This window comes from Diabrotica undecimpunctata, chromosome 7, assembly GCF_040954645.1.
Source record: "Diabrotica undecimpunctata isolate CICGRU chromosome 7, icDiaUnde3, whole genome shotgun sequence".
NCBI classification, from domain to species: Eukaryota; Metazoa; Arthropoda; class Insecta; order Coleoptera; family Chrysomelidae; genus Diabrotica; species Diabrotica undecimpunctata.
The window spans coordinates 117152720-117180591 of NC_092809.1; the positions used below are offsets into that span (position 1 = coordinate 117152720).

A 27872-nucleotide genomic window follows, 5' to 3' on the forward strand; every position below is an offset into this window, starting at 1 on the left:
TCAATAGAACTATTTAATTGATATCGTTTGAAAGATATCATTGATATACTAAAACAGACAAATTCCGCAGTACTTCCTCAACACGCCAACGTATTAATATTATAAAGACTGATTTACGATATAATAGATCTAAGTGAAATTAATCGCCTCCATAAAAAACGAAGAAAAAACGTGTTGAAATGGCTAACTTGCTGTTCAAATAACTTCCAATATATTATCAAAGATATAAGGTAAAATTAGAACTGTAAATAACAAACAAGAAAAGAAATTCACAGTAGTAAAGAAGGCAACAGACTGTTGCTCAATAGGAAGACGATCAGTAGGAAGACCACGAAAACGATGGAAAATGACAACTTACTGGAGGCACATTAAAAAACAGACAGAGTCATGCCTATCTGAAAAGAAGAAAAGGAGAAAAAGGGAAAAACACAAAACCATATTCCAAAAGAAAGATTCAGTGTTTTCACCAGTCTTAGGTTTCTACTGAAACATTCAGGCGTCGAATGTCGCTCTGGACCGAGCGCCGGCGACTGGCTACTAACTGAAGGTTTGTTTTAGAATACCATTTACCAGCTGTCTGTAAGCATCTATAGGGCCAGATTTTTAATTTAGGAAGAAGCACAAATTGAAACTTGTTTTATTTAATATTATTAATGACAAAATAATAAGAAAATGCCTAAAATAGGTTTATACAAAATCAGAGAAGTATGTTTTAGAAACAAGCAACAATATTGTTATGCACTAGTTCTACCACCACTTCAATTAAACCACCAAATACTTCATCATAATAATTTCTAATATTCAAGCATAACAAAACACAAAAATAGAAAATCACTAGGAGAGTACAAAATATCGAACAAACTCCTAAAATACGGAGGACCAGATCTGACCAAATGACTATTAATTTCCATGTAATATTTTTAACTTTATCTTGAGATAGAAAATTTTATTTTCCTCGAAAATGAAAAAGACACTACACAAAGAGCCGAGATAACTGATATTCCAAAAGAAAGATTCAGTGTTTTCACCAGTCATAGGTTTCTACTGAAACATTTAGGCGTCGAATGTCGCTGTGGACCGAGCGCCGGCGACTGGCTACTAACTGAAGGTTTTTTCTAGAATACCATTTACCAGCTGTCTGTAAGCATATATAGGGCCAGATTTTGAATTTAGGAAGAAGGACAAATTAAAACTTGCTGTATTTGATATTGTTTATGAAAAAATATTAAGATAATGCCTAAAATGGGTTTATACAAAATCAGAGAAATATGTTTTAGAAACAAGTAACAATATTATTATGCACTAGTTCTACCACCACTTCAATTAAACCACCAAATACTTCATCATAATAATTTCTAATATTCTAGCATAACAAAACACAAAAATAGAAAATCACCAGAAGAATACAACCAAATGACTATTAATTTCCATTTATATTTTTAACTTTATCTTGAGATAGAAGATTTCATTTTTCTCGAAAATGAAAAAGACACTACACAAAGAGCCGCGATAACTGATATTCCAAAAGAAAGATTCAGTGTTTTCACCAGTCTTAGGTTTCTACTGAAACATTTAGGCGTCGAATGTCGCAGTGGACCGAGCGCCGGCGACTGGCTACTAACTGAAGGTTTTTTCTAAAATACCATTTACCAGCTGTCTGTAAGAATCTACAGGGCCATATTTTTAATTTAGGAAGAAGCACAAATTGAAACTTGTTTTATTTAATATTATTAATGACGAAATAATAAGATAATGCCTAAAATAGGTTTATACAAAATCAGAGAAGTATGTTTTAGAAACCAGCAACAATGTTGTTATGCACTAGTTCTATCACCACTTCAATTAAACCACCAAATACTTCATCATAATAATTTCTAATATTCAAGCATAACAAAACACAAAAATAGAAAATCAATAGGAGAGTACAGAATACCGAACAAACTCCTAAAGTACGGAGGACCAGATCTGACCAAATGACTATTAATTTCCATGTAATATTTTTAAGTTTATCTTGAGATGGAAGATTTAATTTTCCTCGAAAAGGAAAAAGACACTACACAAAGAGCCGAGATAACTGATATTCCAAAAGAAAGATTCAGTGTTTTCACCAGTCTTAGGTTTCTACTGAAACATTTAGGCGTCGAATGTCGCTGTGGACCGAGCGCCGGCGACTGGCTACTAACTGAAGGTTTTTTCTAGAATACCATTTACCAGCTGTCTGTAAGCATCTATAGGGCCAGATTTTGAATTTAGAAAGAAGGACAAATTGAAACTTGTTTTATTTAATATTATTAATGACGAAATAATAAGATAATGCCTAAAATAGGTTTATACAAAATCAGAGAAGTATGTTTTAGAAACAAGCAACAATATTGTTATGCACTAGTTCTACCACCACTTCAATTAAACCACCAAATACTTCATCATAATAATTTCTAATATTCAAGCATAACAAAACACAAAAATAGAAAATCAATAGGAGAGTACAGAATACCGAACAAACTCCTAAAGTACGGAGGACCAGATCTAACCAAATGACTATTAATTTCCATGTAATATTTTTAAGTTTATCTTGAGATGGAAGATTTAATTTTCCTCGAAAAGGAAAAAGACACTACACAAAGAGCCGAGATAACTGATATTCCAAAAGAAAGATTCAGTGTTTTCACCAGTCTTAGGTTTCTACTGAAACATTTAGGCGTCGAATGTCGCTGTGGACCGAGCGCCGGCGACTGGCTACTAACTGAAGGTTTTTTCTAGAATACCATTTACCAGCTGTCTGTAAGCATCTACAGGGCCATACTTTTAATTTAGGAAGAAGCACAAATTGAAATTTGTTTTATTTAATATTATTAATGACGAGATAATAAGAAAATGCCTAAAATAGGTTTATACAAAATCAGAGAAGTATGTTTTAGAAACAAGCAACAATGTTGTTATGCACTAGTTCTATCACCACTTCAATTAAACCACCAAATACTTCATCATAATAATTTCTAATATTCAAGCATAACAAAACACAAAAATAGAAAATCAATAGGAGAGTACAGAATACCGAACAAACTCCTAAAGTACGGAGGACCAGATCTGACCAAATGACTATTAATTTCCATGTAATATTTTTAAGTTTATCTTGAGATGGAAGATTTAATTTTCCTCGAAAAGGAAAAAGACACTACACAAAGAGCCGAGATAACTGATATTCCAAAAGAAAGATTCAGTGTTTTCACCAGTCTTAGGTTTCTACTGAAACATTTAGGCGTCGAATGTCGCTGTGGACCGAGCGCCGGCGACTGGCTACTAACTGAAGGTTTTTTCTAGAATACCATTTACCAGCTGTCTGTAAGCATCTACAGGGCCATACTTTTAATTTAGGAAGAAGCACAAATTGAAATTTGTTTTATTTAATATTATTAATGACGAGATAATAAGAAAATGCCTAAAATAGGTTTATACAAAATCAGAGAAGTATGTTTTAGAAACAAGCAACAATGTTGTTATGCACTAGTTCTATCACCACTTCAATTAAACCACCAAATACTTCATCATAATAATTTCTAATATTCAAGCATAACAAAACACAAAAATAGAAAATCAATAGGAGAGTACAGAATACCGAACAAACTCCTAAAGTACGGAGGACCAGATCTGACCAAATGACTATTAATTTCCATGTAATATTTTTAAGTTTATCTTGAGATGGAAGATTTAATTTTCCTCGAAAAGGAAAAAGACACTACACAAAGAGCCGAGATAACTGATATTCCAAAAGAAAGATTCAGTGTTTTCACCAGTCTTAGGTTTCTACTGAAACATTTAGGCGTCGAATGTCGCTGTGGACCGAGCGCCGGCGACTGGCTACTAACTGAAGGTTTTTTCTAGAATACCATTTACCAGCTGTCTGTAAGCATCTATAGGGCCAAATTTTGAATTTAGAAAGAAGGACAAATTGAAACTTGTTTTATTTAATATTATTAATGACCAAATAATAAGATAATGCCTAAAATAGGTTTATACAAAATCAGAGAAGTATGTTTTAGAAACAAGCAACAATATTGTTATGCACTAGTTCTACCACCACTTCAATTAAACCACCAAATACTTCATCATAATAATTTCTAATATTCAAGCATAACAAAACACAAAAATAGAAAATCAATAGGAGAGTACAGAATACCGAACAAACTCCTAAAGTACGGAGGACCAGATCTAACCAAATGACTATTAATTTCCATGTAATATTTTTAAGTTTATCTTGAGATGGAAGATTTAATGTTCCTCGAAAAGGAAAAAGACACTACACAAAGAGCCGAGATAACTGATATTCCAAAAGAAAGATTCAGTGTTTTCACCAGTCTTAGGTTTCTACTGAAACATTTAGGCGTCGAATGTCGCTGTGGACCGAGCGCCGGCGACTGGCTACTAACTGAAGGTTTTTTCTAGAATACCATTTACCAGCTGTCTGTAAGCATCTATAGGGCCATACTTTTAATTTAGGAAGAAGGACAAATTGAAACTTGTTTTATTTAATATTATTAATGACGAAATAATAAGATAATGCCTAAAATAGGTTTATACAAAATCAGAGAAGTATGTTTTAGAAACAAGCAACAATGTTGTTATCCACTAGTTCTATCACCACTTCAATTAAACCACCAAATACTTCATCATAATAATTTCTAATATTCAAGCATAACAATACACAAAAATAGAAAATCAATAGGAGAGTACAGAATACCGAACAAACTCCTAAAGTACGGAGGACCAGATCTAACCAAATGACTATTAATTTCCATGTAATATTTATAAGTTTATCTTGAGATGGAAGATTTAATGTTCCTCGAAAAGGAAAAAGACACTACACAAAGAGCCGAGATAACTGATATTCCAAAAGAAAGATTCAGTGTTTTCACCAGTCTTAGGTTTCTACTGAAACATTTAGGCGTCGAATGTCGCTGTGGACCGAGCGCCGGCGACTGGCTACTAACTGAAGGTTTTTTCTAGAATACCATTTACCAGCTGTCTGTAAGCATCTACAGGGCCATACTTTTAATTTAGGAAGAAGCACAAATTGAAATTTGTTTTATTTAATATTATTAATGACGAGATAATAAGAAAATGCCTAAAATAGGTTTATACAAAATCAGAGAAGTATGTTTTAGAAACAAGCAACAATATTATTATGCACTAGTTCTACCACCACTTCAATTAAACCACCAAATACTTCATCATAATAATTTCTAATATTCAAGCATAACAAAACACAAAAATAGAAAATCACCAGGAGAGTACAGAATAGTGAACAAACTCCTAAAATAAGGAGGACCAGATCTAACCAAATGACTATTAATTTCCATTTATATTTTTAACTTTATCTTGAGATAGAAGATTTCATTTTCATCGAAAATGAAAAGGACACTACACAAAGAGCCGAGATAACTGATATTCCAAAAGGAAGATTCAGTGTTTTCACCAGTCTTAGGTTTCTACTGAAACATTTAGGCGTCGAATGTCCCTGTAGACCGAGCGCCGGCGACTGGCTACTAACTGAAGGTTTTTTCTAGAATACCATTTTCAGCTGTCTGTAAGCATCTATAGGGGCATATTTTTAAGTTAGGAAGAAGCACAAATTGAAACTTGTTTTATTTAATATTATTAATGACGAAATAATAAGAAAATGCCTAAAATAGGTTTATACAAAATCAGAGAAGTATGTTTTAGAAACAAGAAACAATACAGTTATGCACTAGTTCTAACACCACTTCAATTAAACCACCAAATACTTTGTCATAATAATTTCTAATATTCAAACATAACAAACCACAATAATGGAAAATCACGAGGAGAGGACAGACTTCCGAACAAACTTCTAAAGTAATGAGGACCAGATCTGACCTGACCTTAAACAACTATTAAAACTAATCCAAAAAATATTAGAACAAAACAGATTTCCTTAAAAATAGACATCAAGCATCCTAATGCCTATATTTATAATGCGGTAAGTACAAGAGAAACGATTAGGATATTACAGACTGGCATATCTATGTTTCGTAGACCTTACAAAGGCATGTGACCAAGTCAAATTAAGAGACTTTATCCACTTACTCTATGCAAGACCTCTAGAAATAATTAAAACGATCGAAAATATCTTCCAAAACAACACAATAAAAGTAAAAGTAGAAGAAGAACTAACCGACCCTATTGAAGCTGCCAACGAGGTAAGACAGGGAGATTCCCTGATTCCTCTGTTGTTCAACCTGATTATGGATGAAATAATAAAAAAAAATAAGAACTAAAAAAGGATAACAAATGGGAGAAAAACAACTTAAAATAATCTGATATGCAGTCGATGCAATACTACTCTTTCGAAGTTAGTCAGAAAAACAGACAGAGTCATGTCTATATAAAAAGAAGAAATAGAGACCAACAGCAAAACACAAAACCATTTAAATTCCATGTAATAGTTTAACTTTATCTTGAGATAGAAGATTTTATTTTACTTGAAAATGAAAAAGACACTACACAAAGAGCCGAGATAACTGATATTCCAAAAGAAAGATTCATTGTTTTCACCAGTCTTAGGTTTCTACTGAAACATTTAGGCGTCGAATGTCGCTGTGGACCGAGCGCCGGTGACTGGCTACTAACTGCAGGTTTTTTCTAGAATACCATTTACCAGCTGTCTGTAAGCATCTATAGGGCCAGATTTTTAATTTAGGAAGAAGGACAAATTGAAACTTGTTTTATTTAATATTATTAATGACGAAATAATAAGAAAATGTCTAAAATAAGTTTAAACAAAATCAGAGAAGTATGTTTTAGAAACAAGCAACAATATTGTTATGCACTAGTTCTAACACCACTTCAATTAAACCACCAAATACTTCATCATAATAATTTCTAATATTCAAACATAACAAAACACAAAAATAGAAAATCACCGGGAGAGGACAGAAGAACAAACAAACTCCTAAAATACGGAGGACTAGATGTGACCAAATGACTATTAAAACTAATCCAAAAAACTAGAACAAAACAGAATTCCTCAAGAATGGATATCAAGCATCCTAATACCTCTTTTCAAAAAGGGAGACAAATCGTACCAGGAAAATTTCAGAGGAATTAATTTATTAAACACAACACTAAAATTAACAACCAAAGTGATAACAAATAAATTATAAATAAATAAATAAGAACAAATAAATTGAATGATATTATAACTGAAAGTTTTTTCCAGAATACCATTTACCAGCTGTCTGTGAGCATATATAAGGTCAGATTTTTAATCTAGGAAGAAGAACAAATTGAAACTTGTTTTAATTAATATTATTATTGCCGAAATAAAAAGAAAGTGCCTTAAATAAGGTATAAATTTTCAATTATCAAACATAATAAAACACAAAACTTTTCCATGTATTGTGTCCAACGTGACAACGTGATGGTGCAACAAATATTATCAAAGATATACATCAAAGATTTAAGGTAAAAGTAGAGCTGAAAGGTTAACAAACATGAAAAGAAATTCGGGTATATAGAAGAGTCAGTTATATAAAGGAAATAATTTATTCAAAATTTCTTGATCTTATCACTAAAACGTTTTGCTAGATTACCATTTACCAGCTCTCTGTGAGTATCTATAGGGACAGAGTTTTAGACAGGAAGATAAGTTAAACCTTATTTTAGGGAATATATTAACAGGAAATAATCCATAAAAAGAAGGATATGCAATAGAAAGATGGACAATAATAGAAATCTTTTGTAAATACGTATTTCTGACTCATTGGTCGTCATCAGTACGGTGTAGCCAACTAATAATAGCTGAGACAAGTTAATAAAAAGGTTGAAATGAATAAAATGGTATAAAAAAGAATTAGGAACACAAATAACAATTCTGGGGGTATATGCCGTAAATGATGACTACTCAGTGCAAGAAAAGGAAGCTTTTGAAGAAGACTTTAGAAAAATCCTGAACGAAATTCCTAACAGCCATGAGATTATATGCGGAGGAGACCTGAATGCCAGAGTAGGAAAACAAGTTCAAAGTAAAGTGGTAGGCATGCATGGAGAAGAAACTGTTAACAACAACGGAGAAAGACTCATAAATATATGCCAACAATATGAGTTAAAGATTTTGAATGGTTTTTTCGCCCACAAGAACATACATAAATACACCTGGTATCAGCACACAAGAGGTCTAAAATCGATAATAGATTATTTCATAACAAGACAACAAACTAAGTTAAGAGTACAGGACGTAAAGGTGAATAGAGGAGCAGAGTGCGGCTCGGACCACTGCCTGATAATAGGAAAAATATATTCACCATTCGTAGACAGGAACCACACAGACATCAACAAAGAACACAGAGAAAAAATAGAGAGAACTACGTACACCTTAGATAATCTAGATAACGAGAGCACACAGTTACTTTACTCCTGGAGACTAACACAAAAACTACAGGAATCACACAGATCAACGACGGATGAATACGAACATATAAAAAACTGCATGAACGACGCAGCGCTAGAAGCCTTAGGGCCACAGGTACGAAGAGTAGATAAACCATATTGGTGGGATAAAGAAGTGGAAGAAAAGATAAAAAGAAAGAAGGAAGTATATCTACAGTTATTACAACAGGGAGACGAACATACAAAACAACAATATAAAAACTTGAATAAAGAAGTCAAACGAGAAGTGGTTAAAAAGAAAAATAGTACATGGGAACAAAAATGCCAATACCTAGACAACCATATAGGAGGGACAAAGAGCTCTGAAGCCTGGAGAACTATAAAAACGATGAGAACAACGACAAAAAACCAAGTCATAATAAATAGAATACCAGAGAACACATGGGTAGAGCATTTTGAGAACTTATTAACAGAGAGAAGAGAAAGGTTTAAACAGACAAATGAACAAGTGGAAGTAGAAGGAAGAATCGAAATATCAATAGAACAAGTGAATGAAGCAGTTAAGGGAATGAAATTAAAAAAATCTCCAGGCCCAGGCGGAATACATCCAGAGTTGATTAGGTATGGATCATCAAAACTGTTTGAGATGATCCGAAAATTATTCGAAAGATGCTTAAACGGAGAAGAAGTTCCAGAAGAATGGAGACAATCGTATATCTCTCCAATACACAAGAAAGGCACAAAGATGGATCCTAAAAACTATAGAGGGATCGCAGTGATTGCTACTATAGGCCGACTATACTCAAAAGTACTACGAAACCTGATAGAAAATGATATCAAAGACAAACAACCCGAAGAACAAGCGGGATTTAGGGCCGGACGCTCCACTATGGATAATATCTTCACATTAAAAATTGCAATGGAAAAACGAGTGCAGAGAAATAGAGAAACTCATATAGCTTTAATAGATTTGGAAAAAGCATATGACAGTGTACCGATCTCCCAACTATGGATAGAAATGGGTAACTTGAAAATAAACCCAATTCTTATTAACGCCACTCAAAAATATTACGAACAAAACTTTGCAAGAATTAAAATGGGACAAGAAATCACCTCTCCTTTTCAAACAACAAAAGGACTAAGACAAGGCTGCTGTCTGTCACCCACCTTATTTAAAATCTATTTGGACAGATCCTTAGTGAAATGGGTAAAAAAATGTAGAAACATGGGAATAACGGTGGAAGAAAACAAGCTATATACACTTTTCTTTGCAGATGACCAGGTAGTAATTGCCGAAGACAGCTACGATCTTAGCTATATGGTAAGAAAACTGCAAGAAGAATATGAGGTGGCAGGTCTAAACATGAATATGACAAAATGTGAATATCTCTCAGTGGGAACAGATGAAATATGTGACCTAGTCTTGGAAGACGACAAAATCAAAGGCGTGCAATCCTGCAAATATTTGGGGGTCATTTTCAACAAGAAGGGAAATAGCGCAGATGAAATCAGGGAAAGAATAAACAAGGGCAGAGCAGCGACCCGTGCCTTAAACTCTCTTTTCTGGCAAAAAACAATTCGACGAGAAACCAAAAAACACATTTACGGTAGTATAGTCCAAAGTATTACATTTTACGATTCGGAAGTATGGGACGTCACCAAAGCTAATAGAAACAAACTTTTGACGACAGAAATGGATTATCTGAGACGAAGCTGCGGTAGATCGAAACTGGAGAGAGTTAGAAACGAACAAATAAGAAACGAAATGAAAATGGAGAGAAATATCAATGATGACATAGAAAGAAAACAATTAATCTGGTTCGGACATGTTAAAAGAATGCCAGAGTACAGATGGCCTAGGAGAGTACTGGAATGGATCCCTTCTGAAAGAAGAAAGAGAGGACGACCACGGAGAAGTTGGCGCAACGATATTGATGAAGCAATGGCGGCAAGAGACTTAGAAGAGGCAACTGCATATGACAGAAAAAGATGGAAATTGGGGACGGAGAAGCGGCGACAGCCGTAATAAATCCGTTATTATATTATATATATATATATATATATATATAATATATATATATATATATATATATATATATATATATATTATATATAAAAAAGAATTAATGGTAAAACTTGTTCAAAAAGAATTTATAAAATTTATTAAAAATATGCTAGGCAACCGCAAATACATATTTACTAAGATTATGCAGGTTTTTGCAGTTGTTTTTTAGCTAAGTCTTCATTATTCATGTTCATTGGTCCTTTTTAACTAAACTGTGAAATGATTTTTTTCCTTTGCTGTACAGGTTTTGCAAGTGCTGTACAAGTGTTGACTCCACAATCAATAAGGACCCTTATCCTACAATAAATGTAACCTATCTATAAAGTTTTAAGATTAGAGGATATTGTTTGTAAAAAAAATGTGCAAAAATACGAGTGAGAATGAAGAAGAAGAAGACATGACGATACCAAACTTAATAGGGTTCTTTCGTACACCAAATAGAACCTATATGATAAGTTTTAAGAAAGATTTAGAAATACGTGAGAGAATGAAGGAAAAGGAAAAGAAGACAAGTCCATAGCAAAATCAAAAGATCATTCTTACACCATGAAAAACTTATATGCCAAGTTTTAGAACCCCAGAAGTTTGCTTTCAACAAAATTAATAGGCCTTAGAAAATTAAGAAGAAGAAAAACCATGTTAAACCAAAATTAACAAAAACACTTTGAGAAGAAATTGACGCCAAATTTACTAGGGTTCCAATATGCTTATACCAATAGAAAAGTACGTACCAAGTTTTAAATACCTAGGATTTTCGTAGAAAACAAAACAATCTGAGAAGAAGAAGAAAATAAAACAGTTTATTTATAATATATTATTTATATTACATTACAATAATCCAACTAACTTTCTTCTCAATATTTAGTTTAATACACAAACTGACCTATAAACTATAATAATATTAAAAGTTTTTAAAAACTCACCTGAAAAAAATTTCTAGAAAAATCTCCACTGGAATTCCTTACCTGGCAGCGAATGGCCACTAACTGAGGGGCTCCTGGAAGGTGCGCTGTATATATTCCTGATTTGCATGCTGGATTTGTCCGGTTTGTTCTGGTTCGATATTGGATTTTTCTATGTGAAAGATATGGGTAATGGAGGTGATTAGAATGGACATATAGGTAGAGAAGGAGCGGGAATAGAAATGGTTCATGAAGGTTTGAGGATGGGAATAAAAAATGATAAACGAAATAGTGTGATTGACTTCGCAGTGGCATGGGATTTGTCTGTCATTAACGTTCTTTATCACGTTCTTTATGAAGACTGACTATATTTATGAATATATGATTCTTTATAAAGACTGTTACCTATAGTGGCGGGGGAACGAAATTGAGATAGATTTTGTTCTGTGTAGAGGAAGTCAGATAAAAGACGTTACCAACTGTAAAGACGTAAGGATGAGTGTGTAACTAGTCAACATTGACTGTTGATAGTGAATGCGGAGATAAAGTTAAGGCGGACAGGAAAGCAAGTAGGATACCAAAAAGTGAAGTGGTAAGAGTTAAAAGATAAGAGCAGAGTGCTGGAAGAGATTGAGGAAAAAAGTAAATGACTGGTAAGATGCGAACGGTAAAGTTGTGGTGCGAGAGGAAGAGGAAATACGAGATTAAACATCTGGTAAAGGGCCTCCTAGAGACAAATAAACTTGGTGGTAAACAGTGTAATAGAAGGTTAGAGAGAAGAAAGAAGCTAGAAAGGGGTATGGCAGATCTAAAAGACAGGAAGATAAGGATATATACAGGTAGCAAAGCGCGCTATAGTTACTACTAAGGAAAGATAGTCTGCACAGCAGTATGAAGAGTTTGAGACACACTCATCAAAGGACTTGACCCTCGTGAGGCAGTTTAAAAGTGCAGATGGAAGAGTGTTAAGAACCGATTAGCACATTAACGATATTGAAATAAAGCAAATGAGTACTTTAGAAAGTTGCTAAATGAAGAAAAATGGAGAATAGACGGAGGATGTGGGTTCCCAAATGTGAATATAATACCAGGGATAGAGAGACATGAAGTTGTTGAGGGGTTAAATAGGATGAAAAATGGAGGCAGTGTGGATCTTGGAGAGGAAGTGGTTGATAGTTTGTAGCAAATAATGAGTAGGATATATGAAGAAGAAAGGATGTACAATAAATGGAGAGAGGGTGTGATGATATCATTGTAAAAAGATAAAGGAAACCTTTAGGACTGTAAGAACTATAGGGGGATACAGTTAATGTCGCATACAATGAAAATCTGAAAGAACACTGTAAAGTAAAGGTTAAGGAGAGAGACATCCATAGGAGAAGAACAGTTTGTGTTGGTGCCAGGAAAAAGGACAACAGATGCCTTGTTTGCTTTGAGACAGTTGATAGAGAAATACGGCGAGAAGAAAAGAGAGCTATATTTGGTATTTATAGTTCTTGGAAAGGCGTACGATACAATTCTTAGACAAGGTCTATGGAGATGTATGGCAGGAAATGGGTTCCCGAGAAGTACATAAGGCTCATGAAGGAAATGTATGAGGGAGCATACACCAAAGTAAGGACTTCTGCGAATTGACGACCGAAATTTTACCATTCACGGTTGGTTTACATTAAGGCTCTTTACTAAGTCCTACCTGTTTAATGTTGTTATGGATGTACTGACAGAAAAAGTAGGACAAAGAGCTGCTAGATCAATACACTTTGCTGATGATATCGTGTTAGTAGACGAGAGCAAAAACATGTTGGAGGGGAAGTTGGGGTGTTTAAAAAGGGCCATTGAAGAGGGAGAACTACGGGCTGGTTGGTTTAACTGGAAGCGAATGAGCGAGGTACTTTGTGATATAAAAATCGGAGAATAGCTGAAAGGAAAGATATAAAAGAGTGTGGTGAGACCTACGTTGGTGTAGGTTTAGAAGATTCAGGAAAATAAGATGGAGGTAGCTGAAATAAAAATACTACGGAGGATGTTGAGTAAGACTAGAAACGACAGGATCAGAAAACACTTAATTTGGGAAAGAGCAGAGGTGACTACAGTTTTAAAAAATACTCAAGAAAAATGGTTGTTGTCATGTCAGAAGTAGAGATGAAAAGTATGCGGGATGAAAGATAAAGCTGCTAAAAGTTTATGGAAGGAGATGTAGAGAAAAACCGAGGAGAATATGGAAGGACTGTGTGGTAGAGGACTTGAGAGAGAACGATTTAGGTGAAGAAGAACCGGTAGACAGAAATAAGTGGCGACGAAGAGTAAGGAACAGCGACCCGTGGAAATAAAAAAGCTGAAGAAGAAGAAGAAGTAGAATAAGAAGGATAAGGATGGTAAAGCCTTGTTTTAGGCTACTTGCTCCAAGCATTCCTCTTCTTGGAGTTTTTCTGTATGTTTGGGACGATTTTCTGTTAATGACTTAAGACCGGCGTAGGAGTCGAGGTGGGAGTTTGATGGAGCTTAACGTTGTGCAATGAGTTTGGGAAACCACAGAAAACCAGTCTTCCCATGTCCTTGTGTAAATTAAATCGACTATGAAGGAGTTATGTAGTTTTGTAGATGGCTAGTGGGTGCATAGGAGCTAGAGCTTAGGTGGGATGTAACGGGATTAAAATCTGGTTTGTATAAATCTTTGATTTATAGAAAAGTTGAAGGTTGACACTACGATTGCGTGTCCGTACATATTTCGGAAGATCTCTTTAGAGATATTGGTAGGAGTTTTTTCAGGTAAGACGTAGAAAAAGATCATAGGAAAGAGATTAATTATCGATTTTATGTCGGAAGTGAGTTCGTATGAGGAAATTTGTCTAGGGTGGTGAGTGTATGTGTGTGTTTCTATGTTGTGGGAGCACTTTTTCTGGCGGGACATTTGTGTGAATATACCGAGTATGTGCCGCAATAGTTTGAACCCGATGGTGCATCTGCCATTTGTATGATTTGTGATTTTGTCCGCAGTTTAGAGAGAGTGGCTCTTTGTTTGTATTTTGTGTTGTGACGTTCGCTTTGGCAACATCTAGAACAATATTTTAAGCGCAGGGTGATGACGTTATTCGATCCAGGGATCTCACAACGAATAATCTTCAGTGTTTCAGTGCTTCTGAAAATTTCTGTTCTGAGTTCTCGAAAACTTAGACAAAGTGTATAGGGATGTTATTTTAGCGGACAATTATTCTGACAATTTAAATGTTAGGGAAGTGGCCTTATGACTAATCGTCTTCAATGTTTTTTTGTGAAAAATTTTTGTTACCGCCTGTCATGACGAGATGGAGGTTTGATTGGATTTTGGTTGTGACTTTTGTGTTATTATATTATATTGTGTTATTAAAATATTTGGGGCCAATAGTAATTATCACGATATTGCTTCTTAGTTTTGTCTGGAATTCGTGGATATTTAGGGGTTAAGGTTTAGGGTTATGTGTAGAGGGATGCTGTTATGTCTAATGAATAGACTTTTAAGTGGGCTATGTTATTGGGAAGAAGTTCTTTTGATTTTAAAATATTGTTGAGAAGTGTTTTGTTGGCAATCGTTTGGTGGGATGTGTTCTATAAGGTATTTGCTTTGTTGTCTTGTTGAGTTGTCTTGTGTTTTTTTGTCACTGTGTGTGATAGTTGTAGGAGATGGATTTGATCGATTGTTTGAGTTGATTGTTGTGTAGATTGAGTTGTATGTGTTTCGTTTTGTGTTTTTTGATTGTAAGGTTGGGGGTAAAGGTCCAATGTTGTGTATTGTGTGTAACTGTAATGTTAATGTACTGTAATATGGAATATAAGGTATAAGGGGTGATGTGTTGATTTTGGATTTGTTTGTAAGTGTGGCGGATTTGTAAGGAGAGTTGACTGTAAGTGACTTGAATTTTGATAGATGGGTAGATTTTGAGTTTTAAATAAATAATCGGTTGAACCTGTGTTAATTGCGGAATTATTAAGGAATGCGTGCGTTTAGATTTGTTTATGTGATGTTTTCTGGGACTGGACTGCGAGGTCGGATGGGTGTTTTTTGGTTGGATTTGTTTGTGATGGTTAGTTATTTGGCTCCTGATAAAACTTTAAGTTTTTTCTGCAGAGGTTTGGTATTAATGGGGTTCTTTGTATAAAGGTAGGCTGTCTTATTCAACTTGTTCACGTAGACTGCAAAGAAATTGTTTTCGTCTTCTAACATATGTGGAACGATTAGGATTAGTGGGGTTTGACTGCAGAATTTGGTTAGAGATGTGGTTTATCGTGTATTTTGTATCGTATTAGTGTGTTGCATTGAGTGATACAAGAAACTCTCCGTTCTAGTAATCGTAATAGTTCCGTATACTCACCACTGCTTCCCTGAGTTCCTCAGTTGTTTAAATCGGGCGTCCGTCTATATTAATGGACACTCGGAACAACTGGGATGAGCGTAAGCATACCGACTGGTTATTAATCTCCTTTAACAGGAGATTAATACTCGACTATTAATAACTCGACTACTCTATTTGTATGAGTTCTAAGTTGAGATCCTTTGATGGTTTTGTTACATAAAGTTGTTTGTGTAGTGTTTTATTTGTTTGATGTCATATTTTAAAGAGTTGCCTAAGTTTAAGGTGTCTAAGAAAATTTTTAGTTGGTTGTAATACTCTGTGATTTATGGAGTGAATATGGATGATGAGTTTTGATGTGTATTTTAATGTGTGTAGTGTCTTTGTTATGTGCAGTTAGGAATTTTTGTGTTGTATGTCGTGTGAGTGTTTTGAATGTCACTTGATGTGCAAGTTTTTTGAATATCAGATCTAAAATGGTCCAGACTATGACCTGGAGGATGGTAATTGTTGTATTGTGTGTTTGTGGTTGCGTTATATGTAAACGGAGGATGGAGTTTTTTATTAGAAGATGGCTACTTTTAAGTAAAAACTTCTTTAGCGATGTTGAACACTTTTTTAATGGGAAACAAATCATTAAATACGCGACAGATTTTTGCGACCGTCATCAATACGTAAATTGTTCGCAAAGTGGCACAGCTCGAGAACTGTTCTACGGATCGTGACATGTTAGGTCTTGTCGGAAAGAGAAAAAGGTAGCTAGTACAATTGAGATAAAAAAAAACGTATCGGCAATGCCAAAGGGGCATTACGTTAGATCTCCGTTGTTATTGGTTCTATTGCAGCATGTGGTACATTAAATGAAAGAGGGGGGGATAAAATTATATTAAGATAAAAACAAACAAGGCGACTACCAAAAAGGCACTGCACAATATCTTGGTTATTAATGAACGTATAATTACATACGATATATAGGCACTACGGATGAAAATAGATCTACTAAAAACCTACTAAAGTCAAAAAATTTTGATTTATTGACTTTAAGAAGGCCTCTGTCTGAAAACAAAATAAACAACTGATACTATTCTAACATGTGATATACAAATGAAAGGGGAGGGGATAACGATTATATGAAGATAGAACAACAAACAACGCGACTACAAAACGAGCACTAGACAGTATATTCAATCTTGATGAGTGTAGAGTTACAAACCAGATATCATAGGTCACTATGCATAAAAATAAATTTACTATAAGACAAGTTTTGATTTATTGACTTAAAGGAGGCCTCTGGCTGAGTACAAAATAAACAACTGATCGAATCTTAATTTGCGACATAGGATATAGCAAATATAGGTATTAAGATAGCAAAAACAAACTAGGCGACTCCCAAAATTGCACTACACAGCATTTTCGATATTATTGAACGTATGGATATGGTTATGGTTAATGTAGATAGGAGCAGGGCCCAATTGTAAGCCCTTCAGACACTTAGACCTGACTAGTACTAAACTAAATTGAGTATTGTTTTCACGTATCCACTGTGGATTTACCTCACTTAAATATTTTAAATTTGCCCGATTTACATTCCCACAGAGTGTAAATATTGCTTCGTCGGAAAAACATTTTTACTGAAGTTCTCGTCATTATTATTACACTATTTAAATGTAGTCTTCAGTCGTAGTCAACTTCATATCATTCTTGCAACAACTGGATTTTGTAAGGTTTAAATTAATTTTTATGTAAAACACGTAAGTCTGAAGAATGACCTACATCATGTATTTGTGTAGTTTTGCGTAAGGATGTATGTGGATTTTGTCGAAACTCTGATGTCGAATGCACTTTTTTGTGCATTCAATCTAAAGTTTTTATAATTTAAATGGGAATAAGCCACAATTAAAGGTTAAAGTAAATTTATTGACGTTTCAATTTCCACTTCGGAAATCGTTCGTAAAATACAAACATTTCTTAAAACTTATGTTTGTATTTTGAGAACGATTTCCGAAGTGGAAATTGAAACGTCAATAAATTTACTTTAACCTTTAATTGTTGCTTATTCCTTTTAAATACTTTAAAATGTCACAAGAAAATAGCTTCAGAACAATATCTAAAGTTTTATTGTAATGTATAACATTTCATGATCTATCTGTTGCAATGCCATCTTTTATTCGTTCAGTTTCCTCAAAGCGCTTTACAATTTTTTGTACCGTCGTCTTATGGATAGAAAAATGGTTTGGGAGAGTATTATTGAACAAGTTAGGTACTTTATAATTCGCTCTTTTTTATTAAAAACTTTCTTTATTGTAACACATAAAATAACTATTAGCTTTAGTTATTAATACAATTTATTTTACAAAGCTTTTCAATAAACGTCAAGCTATTGTTACTTTTAAAAATTATTGTCAAAATCACAGAACTTTAACTTGACTGAATTACCTCAAAACTCTTTGGCACTAAGAAGTTTTATTTATTTAAGACCTTCACGACCAGACAAAATACCAATTGTTAGATATTGTTGAACTCGTATTGAAGTAGGGATTCCAATAATAATACAATCTACAGAGTATTTTATATAGAAAACCAAAGTGACGAATGATATCAGAAAAACCTTAAACCTGGCAACATTGCAAGCATCATATTTAAAATCTCTATATTACAGAATAGGCGTATCTTAGTTCTTGTACAATTTGGACCCTTTATTTAAGAGATAATTAGGCGTTTTCAGACTTTTAATCCACTCTGTATATACAGGGTGGTGAATCGTCAATAGACCATAGGAAATGGAAAATTCTAAATTGTTGAATTCCTGCTTCCCTAATTATTTTACGCCAAAAGTCAAGAAAAACTATTTGTAGAGGACTGAAATATGTATCGAAAACCAATGTTAAAATTGTTCTACTAATTAAACGTGTTCCAAAATTTTGCAAGAACATAATACATTTTTCAGGCCACCCCTTAAAGTCAGGCCACACGCTGTGCAAAAATGTGTATGACATGTTGCGTTTGGTCATACTGATGTTTCTGATATTTGAAAATATTTGAATTGCCAAAATTTTTATTTTGTGATTTATTGTTTAAAAAACAATAAAGTTGATTAAAAATGTATTCAGTTGAGAAGAAAGTAGCAATAATAAAAATGTTTTAGTCAGGCAATAGTGCGCGAATTGTCAGTTCCTTGTTTAGCGTAAGATATCGCAATAAAGCAATTCCAAGTCATTCAAAAATTCAACGGATTTTACAAAATTTTGAAAATACTGGTACCATGATTTCTAATTGTACCTGTAGAAACAATATTGCTGAGGTACCAAGAAATTTAGAAAATCAAAATTAAATAAATGTATTAACAGCAGTTGTAGAAAATCCTAAAATAAGTTCTCGGACCATTGCAGACCAGTTTTTAATATTCATAATTCCACCGTCTTAAAAATTTTAAAAATGAATAATTTCCGTTCATAAAAAATTCAATATGAATTAAGAGAAGGAGCTGAAATTTTAGAGAGGGGTAATGCAGACATTAAAAAACATTTTGTTTAGTGATGAATGTACATTTACATTAAATAATTAACCTAATGTTCAAAATTATAGGATTTTGTCGACAGAAAAGACATGAGGATCTTATTGAAAGCCATACCCAATATCGTCGAAAAATAAATGTCTGGTTGGGAATATTTGAACACAATATTACTGGACCATTTTTCTATGAGGAAAATTTAAATTCAAAAAAGTTTTTAGACTTGCTACAAGAAGAGATTTTACCCAGACTTGCTGAAATAGCTCTAAATGAAGAAGAAATTTGGTTTCAAATGGATGGATGCCCTGCGCACAATAACTGGGTGGTTAAGGAATTCCTTAAAAACAGCTTTAATAACTGTTTGATTGGACCTGGCTGTAACATTAAGTGGCACCCGAGATCGGGAGATCTAGCTTCAAACGATTATTTTTATCTTTGTTCTGGCTAATGTTAGACGAGAATTGTACAATCGATTGGGATACTGCTTAGTACAAAATGGCTTATTGTTTAAACATTTGTTATAGTTTTATGTTTAGAAATTATCATAAATTATTTTTAGGAAGGATCACAGTAAAACTATATTGAAATTCTTTGAATTGTTGTATAACCTGAAATTAAATTGGAGTGTATTATAATATCTTACAATAAATAAATATCCGGCAGTGCTCGCACTATTGGCTGAATATAACATTATCACGATTTTACGTGAACTGAGTACATTTCATCAACTTTATTGCTTTTTAAACAATAATATTTATTGCTTACAAAATACTATTTATTGTTAACTAGTAGTGGTACTATTTGCAAAAATTTGTTGTTTATAATTTAATCATAAAATAAAAATATTGACAATTCAAAATTCAAATATTGTCAAATATCAGAAACATCAATATGATCAAACGCATCATGTCATACACATTCTTGTACCGCCTGTGGCCTGATTTTAAGGGATGACCTTAAATATATAATAATAAAATATATCATATTTTTGCAAAATTTCGGAGTATGCCTAATTCTTAGAACAATTTTAACACTTGTTTTTAATGTAGATTTCACTCCTCTATAAAAAAAATTCTTATAACTTTTGATGTAAAATAATTATTGAGGCAGGAATTTAACAATTTAGAATTTCCCATTGAGTTTTCTATGACCCGTTTGGCGATTCACCACCCGGTGTATATATATATATATATATATATATATATATATATATATATATATATATATACATATATATATATATATACATAAAATACACAAGAAGATCATAAGATCATCACTGAAACGTACTGTATGTACAGTACTGAAAAACAAATAAGCAATAAATCTGCGATATTGCTCGTTAACTAATACTAATTGCAATTCATATCTAAATCGTCTTCATCCTCTAAATCATCTCCTATATTAATTATTAACAGTTCAATATCTTCCTACAAATTTCCCACCGCAAACATTTTTTCTTCTACTTTCTTAACGTGGTTCACATAATTATGCCACTGCTCTTTAGATACTCGTTGGTAAGCTTGTACCGTTTTTTCTTTAAAATCGACGTTGTCTGAAACCACATATATTTTTACTTGACTCTACATCATCACAATGGTAGGAAAGCAGTCTTAAAATCTTAAGGCCATATTTTTCCGCAATTGTTTCAATTTTGTACTTCTCTCTAAATGCAGCTGCAGTATCCAGTAATTTACATTTTAGGTAATCTTTCTCGAAGAAAATGTTCTTTTCGATTAGCGAATCCTTGATTTGCCTTTTGTTCTACAATCATTTCGGGAAATCAAATTTGCTGGAGTGGTAAGCGTTATCCAAAACGACAACCTTTTCTTTGTCTTTCGGCAAGTTTGGAATTAACGTCTTCTCAAACCATTCTTCATATAGATTCCATTTCATCGTGGTCAGTCAGCGGTTCCCTTCTTCGCCAAGAAAGTTAATTCCGCTCATGCCAGTTTCGCTTCCAGCATGAAGAAAAATAAACCGAGGACCTCTTTGGGTTGGAGCTTTGATTCAGTAGAGGGCACTTTTATGAAGGCATCTTGTGAATTCTTGATCGTTGTGTCCCTCCATGCATTTTTGACTGAAGCATCGTTGTTAGTCCAAGACTCATTGGTTTAAACAAGGTTTACATTATGTTCGATGTTTTTATTTGTCTAGGTACTTGTGTCTTCAGGATATGATATCTTTCCTTTCCATCATTATCTAACCTCGACCTATTCTACCATATTCAAAACCCATGTCATTCAATAACCTACAAAATGTGGTTTTTGAAGAAGCTGGTAGGCCCTCATCATCCTTTATTCTGTTCGTTATGCAGTCGATGGTTGGTGGTATGTTTTAAAAACAATTGTCCTTATTCAAGATTTCACTTCCTCATAGTAAGTGTTCTCAATTGAATTTTACTGGAAACTGTTTTTCTTCCTTTTTATACTGGTTTCAGTTCGCCTTGCTGGGCCTCTTCACAAATGTCGTAAATTTTGCGAACACTCATACCACACATTTTCGAAATTTCTTCGACAGTAATAGTCAAGCTGTGACCATTTTTCAGTTCAGATGATAGTTCAATACATTTAGCACCACACGTTTTACTTGCTTACTAAGAGTCATACCTTGTTTAAAATCCACGACAGATACTGGCAACGGCTCCATGATGTAAGTACTTTCATCCGCTTGCAAAAGTGAAATAGAAATGAGCTTTCATAGTTTTTGCCGACAAGTTTTTGGTCTAATAGCCAGTACATAAATCGACAAAGAGACATCTTTGCTTTACATTAAATAGTATTATACAATTTTATATCTTTTAAATAACTTAATACATTTAAATTTTTATCTGTCAAGATAAATTTAAGGTCGTCTGGAATTCCATGCATTCTTCTTTGATTTTGGAAACATGGGCAGTCAAGTGGGAAGTGTTTCACTGTCAATGAAGTGGAGCAGTTATTGCAAATTGGCGGTGGATCTTTAGTGATTAAAAATTTGTATGTGACAGCAGTATGACCAATTCTTAAACGGTTTATAATTACTTGATCTCGTCTACTTGTGGGGTTATTCAAAGAGCTGTTCACCTTTGGGCATATTGGGTTTAATTTGGTTACTGAATTTTCCCAGCAATTTTGCCAAATGTTACTGCAATGATCTTTAATCAGATGTTTCATGTCACAATAAGGATATCTTGTCATTTTTGTAGTATCTTCTAAGTTGATACGGCTTGTAGTTGCTCGTTTATCTGCTTTTTCATTTCCCCAGATTCCAGTATGCGATGGTACCCAAATGAAAGCTATGTCCTTTCCCATGGAATAAAGTGTTTCTAATTCATTTTTTATTGCTTGTATAATGGGATTTGTTGTATAAATTTGCTTTAATTTCAATAACGCATTAAGTGAATCTGTAATAATGACGCACTTCATATTGTTACTCGTTTTGAAAAAAGTTAAGGCTTTTAATATAGCTGTGGTTTCACCTGTGAGTATACTACAATTTGTAGGTAAGTGTATGCTGTAGGAGTTTTCTTCATCAGAATAGTAGACAGCAGCATGTCCATCTTGGGTTTTAGAGGCGTCGGTAAAGATTTGTAAGTAGTTGGGGTAATTTGATATGATTTCTGCAAAAAGATGTTTAATTATCGAGAAGTTTGTATATGATTTGGGATACTTTCTTAGTGTTAGGTCAATGGTAAGTAGGCGGGTTGTCCATGGAGGAGAGATTGCATTTGTATATAGCAATAGACTAAGTTGATCCATGTTAAAATTTGTGACTTTTATTCTTTCTATTAGAGGAATACAGTTTGTTGCCTTTTTAAAAGAGAGGATGCCAGGGTGGAAAATTTGAGAGAAAAGAGGATGTTGTTTTTGAATTGAAATTTTGGCAATATAGTTTAGTGATAATTGTTGTCGCCTTATGTTTAGAGGTGGCTCTTTAGCTAGAACTTGTAAACTACTAGTGGGACTAGTTCTAAATGCACCAAGTGCTAATCTCAAAGCTGCAGATTGAATACCGTTAATCTTTTTTAAGGTAGTTTTTCTTGCAGAGTTATAACAAATGCAACCAAAATCTAGTTAACTCCTAATGAGTGATTTATATAAGTTTATTAATATTTTAGTATCTGCGCCCCAAACTTTATTAGACATAATTTTGATTATATTTAAGCTAGATTGGCAGGAATGTTGAAGATTATTAATATGCAAGTTCCAATTTGAGGTTCTGGTAAAAGTTAAACCTAGAAAATTAACTTGTTCTGATTGTTTTAATGCTAAATTATTTAAAGTTGAGTAAGTTGAATACCGAGATCTGTTTTTATTAAAAATTATGTAGTGTGTTTTTTCTAAGTTAAACCCAGTTTTTAACGTCCAATTTTCAATCCGAGTTAAAAAATTTTGTAAAATTTTAGTTGCCGATTTTATATTGTTTGATTTAGTATAAACGACAATGTCGTCAGCATAAAGACTGGCTTTAATTGGTGCTCTAATTTCATGAATAACACTATTGATAGCTATTAAGAATAATGTTGGACTTATGATGGAACCTTGAGGGATTCCATTATATAATATTCTTGTTGAGCTTTTAAGGCCATTTATTCTAATTTCTATTGATTGATTATTTAAAAAATTATTTACAAATGCTAGTATGTTACCTTGAATCCCGTTATCGCTTAGATTTTTCAAAATGCAGTGTCTCCAAGTTCTCTCAAAAGCTTGGCTTATGTCAAAAAAAAATAGCAATCAGTTTTTGGTTGTTTGCAAAAGCTTCATTAATTGAGGTTTGTAAAGCAACATGGTTATCTGACGTCGATCTACCTCTTCGAAAGCCACTTTGATAAGGGGAAAGGAGATTACTATTTTCCAGGTGCCATACTAGACGAAGGTTTAAAATTTTTTCCAGGATTTTACACATATTACAGGTTAGCGAGATGGGGCGGTAAGAAGTGGGTTTGTTGGGCTTGATGATGGGAATTATTACAGCCTGGGACCAAAGATCAGGAAGGCAATTGTTTTGTGCGCGTATATTCTAGTACTATGACTCTTAACCGGTCCTGCTGCGTTGATCGGGGCAAACCGGCAACGTAGTTGGCCGTTCCTTTGTAAGAAATACATTACTTGTATTACCTGCACTGAATTCTAACTGTAGCTTCTATTATAGAAGAAAAAAATCAATAGACAGATCTCATCTACAGTGGTCTAATCAAATTAAAAAATTCACAGGACTATTCCTTCCGAAAGCATCTTACAAAGCTCAAAATAGATTTTAATGGTTAATTACAGTTAATCAAAGACCATGCCGTCACCATAATCTTACGTAGAATAACGGACTGTGGAGGAGGACATAAAAATTAACAAACAAATAAATCAGAACATTATCTATACCAATTTATTTAGTGTTCCCGTATTTTAAAGTAAGTCTTACATCAACAGAGTACAATAGGTTCAGAACCTTTTTAGAATACAATAGTTTATTTTTTAACCGAAGGATACTGGTACATCCTACCTGGAATATTATTTGAAATATAATCAGCTATTGATCTCGCTATTGGATCATAAATGGGTAACTTTCTTCGATGTCCTGAAGAGGTTGCTCGAATATCATAATCGCCATATGCTGTACTTGCCATATTTGGATCATTAAAATCTTTTATTATTTTACTTATGGTATTTCGTTCTTTAGAAGCTGAACTGGCACTTTTTGGATACTGTTGAGTTTTCATTTGTTTCAAATCTACGGTTTTAGATAAAATTGCATTATTTTGAAGCGATTTTTCAAGGATTTGATGTAAAGGTCTGGAAACTGGACGTCGTTTTGATGTTTGTTGTGATTTTGATCGTATGTTTGCAGGACTTGAGTCTGGCCGTAAACATGACTCTCTGCTTAAACAAGCAGAAACCAGTTTTTTAGCTGTAGAAGGTTTAATAATAGACTTTGAAATATTTATTATCTGCTTTTTGACAGTTTTCAAGTCATCAGTTCGTTTGTTTTCCATTTTCGAATATAATTTTTTATCTTTGGACTTTGGAGAATGCGAACCGTTTTTAGTTTTGCTGTCTTTAGTTTTATCCAATAAAAACGGCAGATGTTTTTTAATCTTTTCTCTAACAACTGAGTCCTTTTGAATATAATTTTTTAAGGAGGAATCAAAATTGTGATCTTTTGCTGATGTCACAGAACTATCTTTTTTCTCATATAGTTTGGCAGACGGTGTCGACTTTGTATCAGAATTCTTAATTTGGGAATAAATCCTGTTTGTGATAGTTGCTGAATATACTTTTCTTCTTAAGCTGGGACATTGAATACTTCTGTAATCAATTGGAGCGCTTCTTTGATGGGAAACTGGTTGAGTTCTGCTATTATCATCAACGGATGTACTTATTCTTCTCGGATTTATCATTTCTTGCACTGTATTGGGCCGTATCTTTGTTTGTATTTTCTTTTCCATCGTAAGTTTTAACTGGTCGGGTGATTTAGATGTACAGCTTGAAGTTTGTTTAATACGTTCACCATCGCCAACTGAAATTTTGGGTAAACATTCTGCTTTAATTATTTGGGGTTGAGCGGATTGTGGTTTTTTAATGAAGTTAAAAATTGTATTCTTGTTACTTAAAGTGGCTTTATCTTTTTCTAATGTCTTAGCTAAGTTTGCTAGTTCCAGTATAGTTAAAGATTGCATTGTTTTTGACGTACCATCACCTTGAAGATGTCTTAATTGACAATGTCGTTTAAGAATATTGTACATACCGCCTATCTTCCCAAGCGTTTCATGGGAAATGGCTTTGCTGACGACTTTTGGTTGTAGTTGTAAAGCAGTGCTAATTTTACCCAATATCTTACTCTTTTCATATGTATCTAGTTCTTGTATTGGATTGGTGCAAATAATCTTTGTTCCTTTATCTGTTATCCACGGATGAACGATTAATTCCTTTGTTGTCATTCTTTTAGAAAAATCTGCCACCAATAACTGACTTATTAAACTTCTAAAGTCAGTACTAAATGTAGCTAACGACTTGCGGTGAGTACTATTTAAACCCTTATTAATTTGAGTAATCAGTTGTTTTCGTTTTTCTTGTGAAGAAAGTTGTGTAGATCGACAGGTAACGAAAGGAAGTTGACCTACTAACATGCCGTACAGTATAATTCCAAAGCTCCAGAGATCTACTTCTGTCCCATATCTTTTACCAGTAACAAATAACTCTGGTGCAGCATATTCGGGAGATCCACAATGTGTTCTAAGAGGATTGTCAATATTCCAGAAATTACTTAAGCCAAAATCAACGATTTTAATTTGAGTCTGTGAACTATTCAACATCACATTCTCCATTTTTAAATCGCGATGAACTACTTTTAGGTTATGCATGTGACTCAAAGCGGACGAAAATTGCCTTGCATATGCTTTTGTTTGTTTTTCTCCAAGTTTTCCATTTGGTTGCCTTTTAACAAATGCGCACAAATCTCCACCATTTGCCAGTTCAGTAACTAAATAATAAACATTATCGGATCTCTGCATTGTTTCAAAAACACTAACTATACACGGATGATTTAATTTTGCTATTATTTTTGCTTCCCGATAAAGGTTTTTTAGAACATATTCTTCTTTAATGTTATTAATGTCTATGATTTTAATGGCTACCTTTACATTAAGTTTGGTATGAACACCTTCTTCTACTCGAGCAAAATTCCCTTTTCCTAAGACATTTCCAGTGAATACGTAGTTACTAACGGATATAACTCTCTTTTTATCCAAAGTCATGGCAAAATAGTGAAATTTGGTTATAAATTTAAATAAGATAAAAAAACGAACTTCAACTTCAGTAACTGTCAAAACTAGATAACAAGTAACTGACACTTAAGATTAACTAACACTATGTCACTGTCAGTGTTATTTCATTACAAGTCTTCTTCTTTAATAATTCAAAACAATGAGGACAAACAGAAGAATATTTCGTCATCGTAAAGGATATAAACTCTTAAAGTTTTTATATTACTTCTTCTTCTTTATGTGCCGTCTTCTACCGAAGGTTGGCGACCATCAAACGATAGGTTTCTCTGTTTTGTACCGCATGTATTATGTTCACAGCTTCTGGTATTTGAAACCATTCTCTCAGGTTTCTCAGCCAGGATTTCTTCTTTTTGCCCAAACCTCTTCTACCTTCAATCTTGCCTTCCACGATACGCTGTAGCAGACTGTACTTATCATTACGGAACACATGGCCCAGGTATGACGCATTCCTCCTTTTAACAGTTGTTAACAATTCCACCTCTTCACCCATTCGTCTTAATACCTCTGTGTTCGTCACTCTGTCTGTCCAAGGTATTCTTAGTATGCGTCGATACAGCCACATTTCTAAAGCCGCTAACTTCTTTATAGTTGCTGCTGTTAACGTCCACCCTTCAACTCCGTAAAGTAGCGTAGAGAGTACGTAGCATTTCGTGGCGCGCCATCGGAGGTTAACGCTTAGGTGGCGGTTGCTTAAGAGCTTTCTCATTTTGATGAATTTGGATCTTGCTATTTCAATTCGGATCTTAATCTCTACGTCTGGGTCCCACTTATCATTTACTGTATATCCCAGATATTTAAATCGGTGTACTCTTTCAATACATTCGGCTTCAATATTCAGGTCGATATGTTGAATGTTCTTTTTACTAATAACCATAAATTTAGTTTTCTTTCTATTGAT

The 27872-nt window shown here is 33.8% G+C and overlaps 1 protein-coding gene and 1 long non-coding RNA gene across 2 annotated transcripts in view; one reads left to right on the forward strand and one right to left on the reverse strand.

The window, feature by feature from the left end:
* The window catches only part of LOC140446944 (uncharacterized), a 157238-nt gene that overhangs the window by 93550 nt on the left and 35816 nt on the right, over positions 1-27872 (forward strand). The window lies entirely within an intron of this gene.
* On the reverse strand, positions 24580-27022 carry LOC140446943 (uncharacterized). The gene has a single exon (XM_072539539.1). It carries the CDS (start codon positions 26942-26944, stop codon positions 24659-24661), a length of 2286 nt encoding a protein of 761 aa, XP_072395640.1. The 5' UTR covers positions 26945-27022; the 3' UTR covers positions 24580-24658.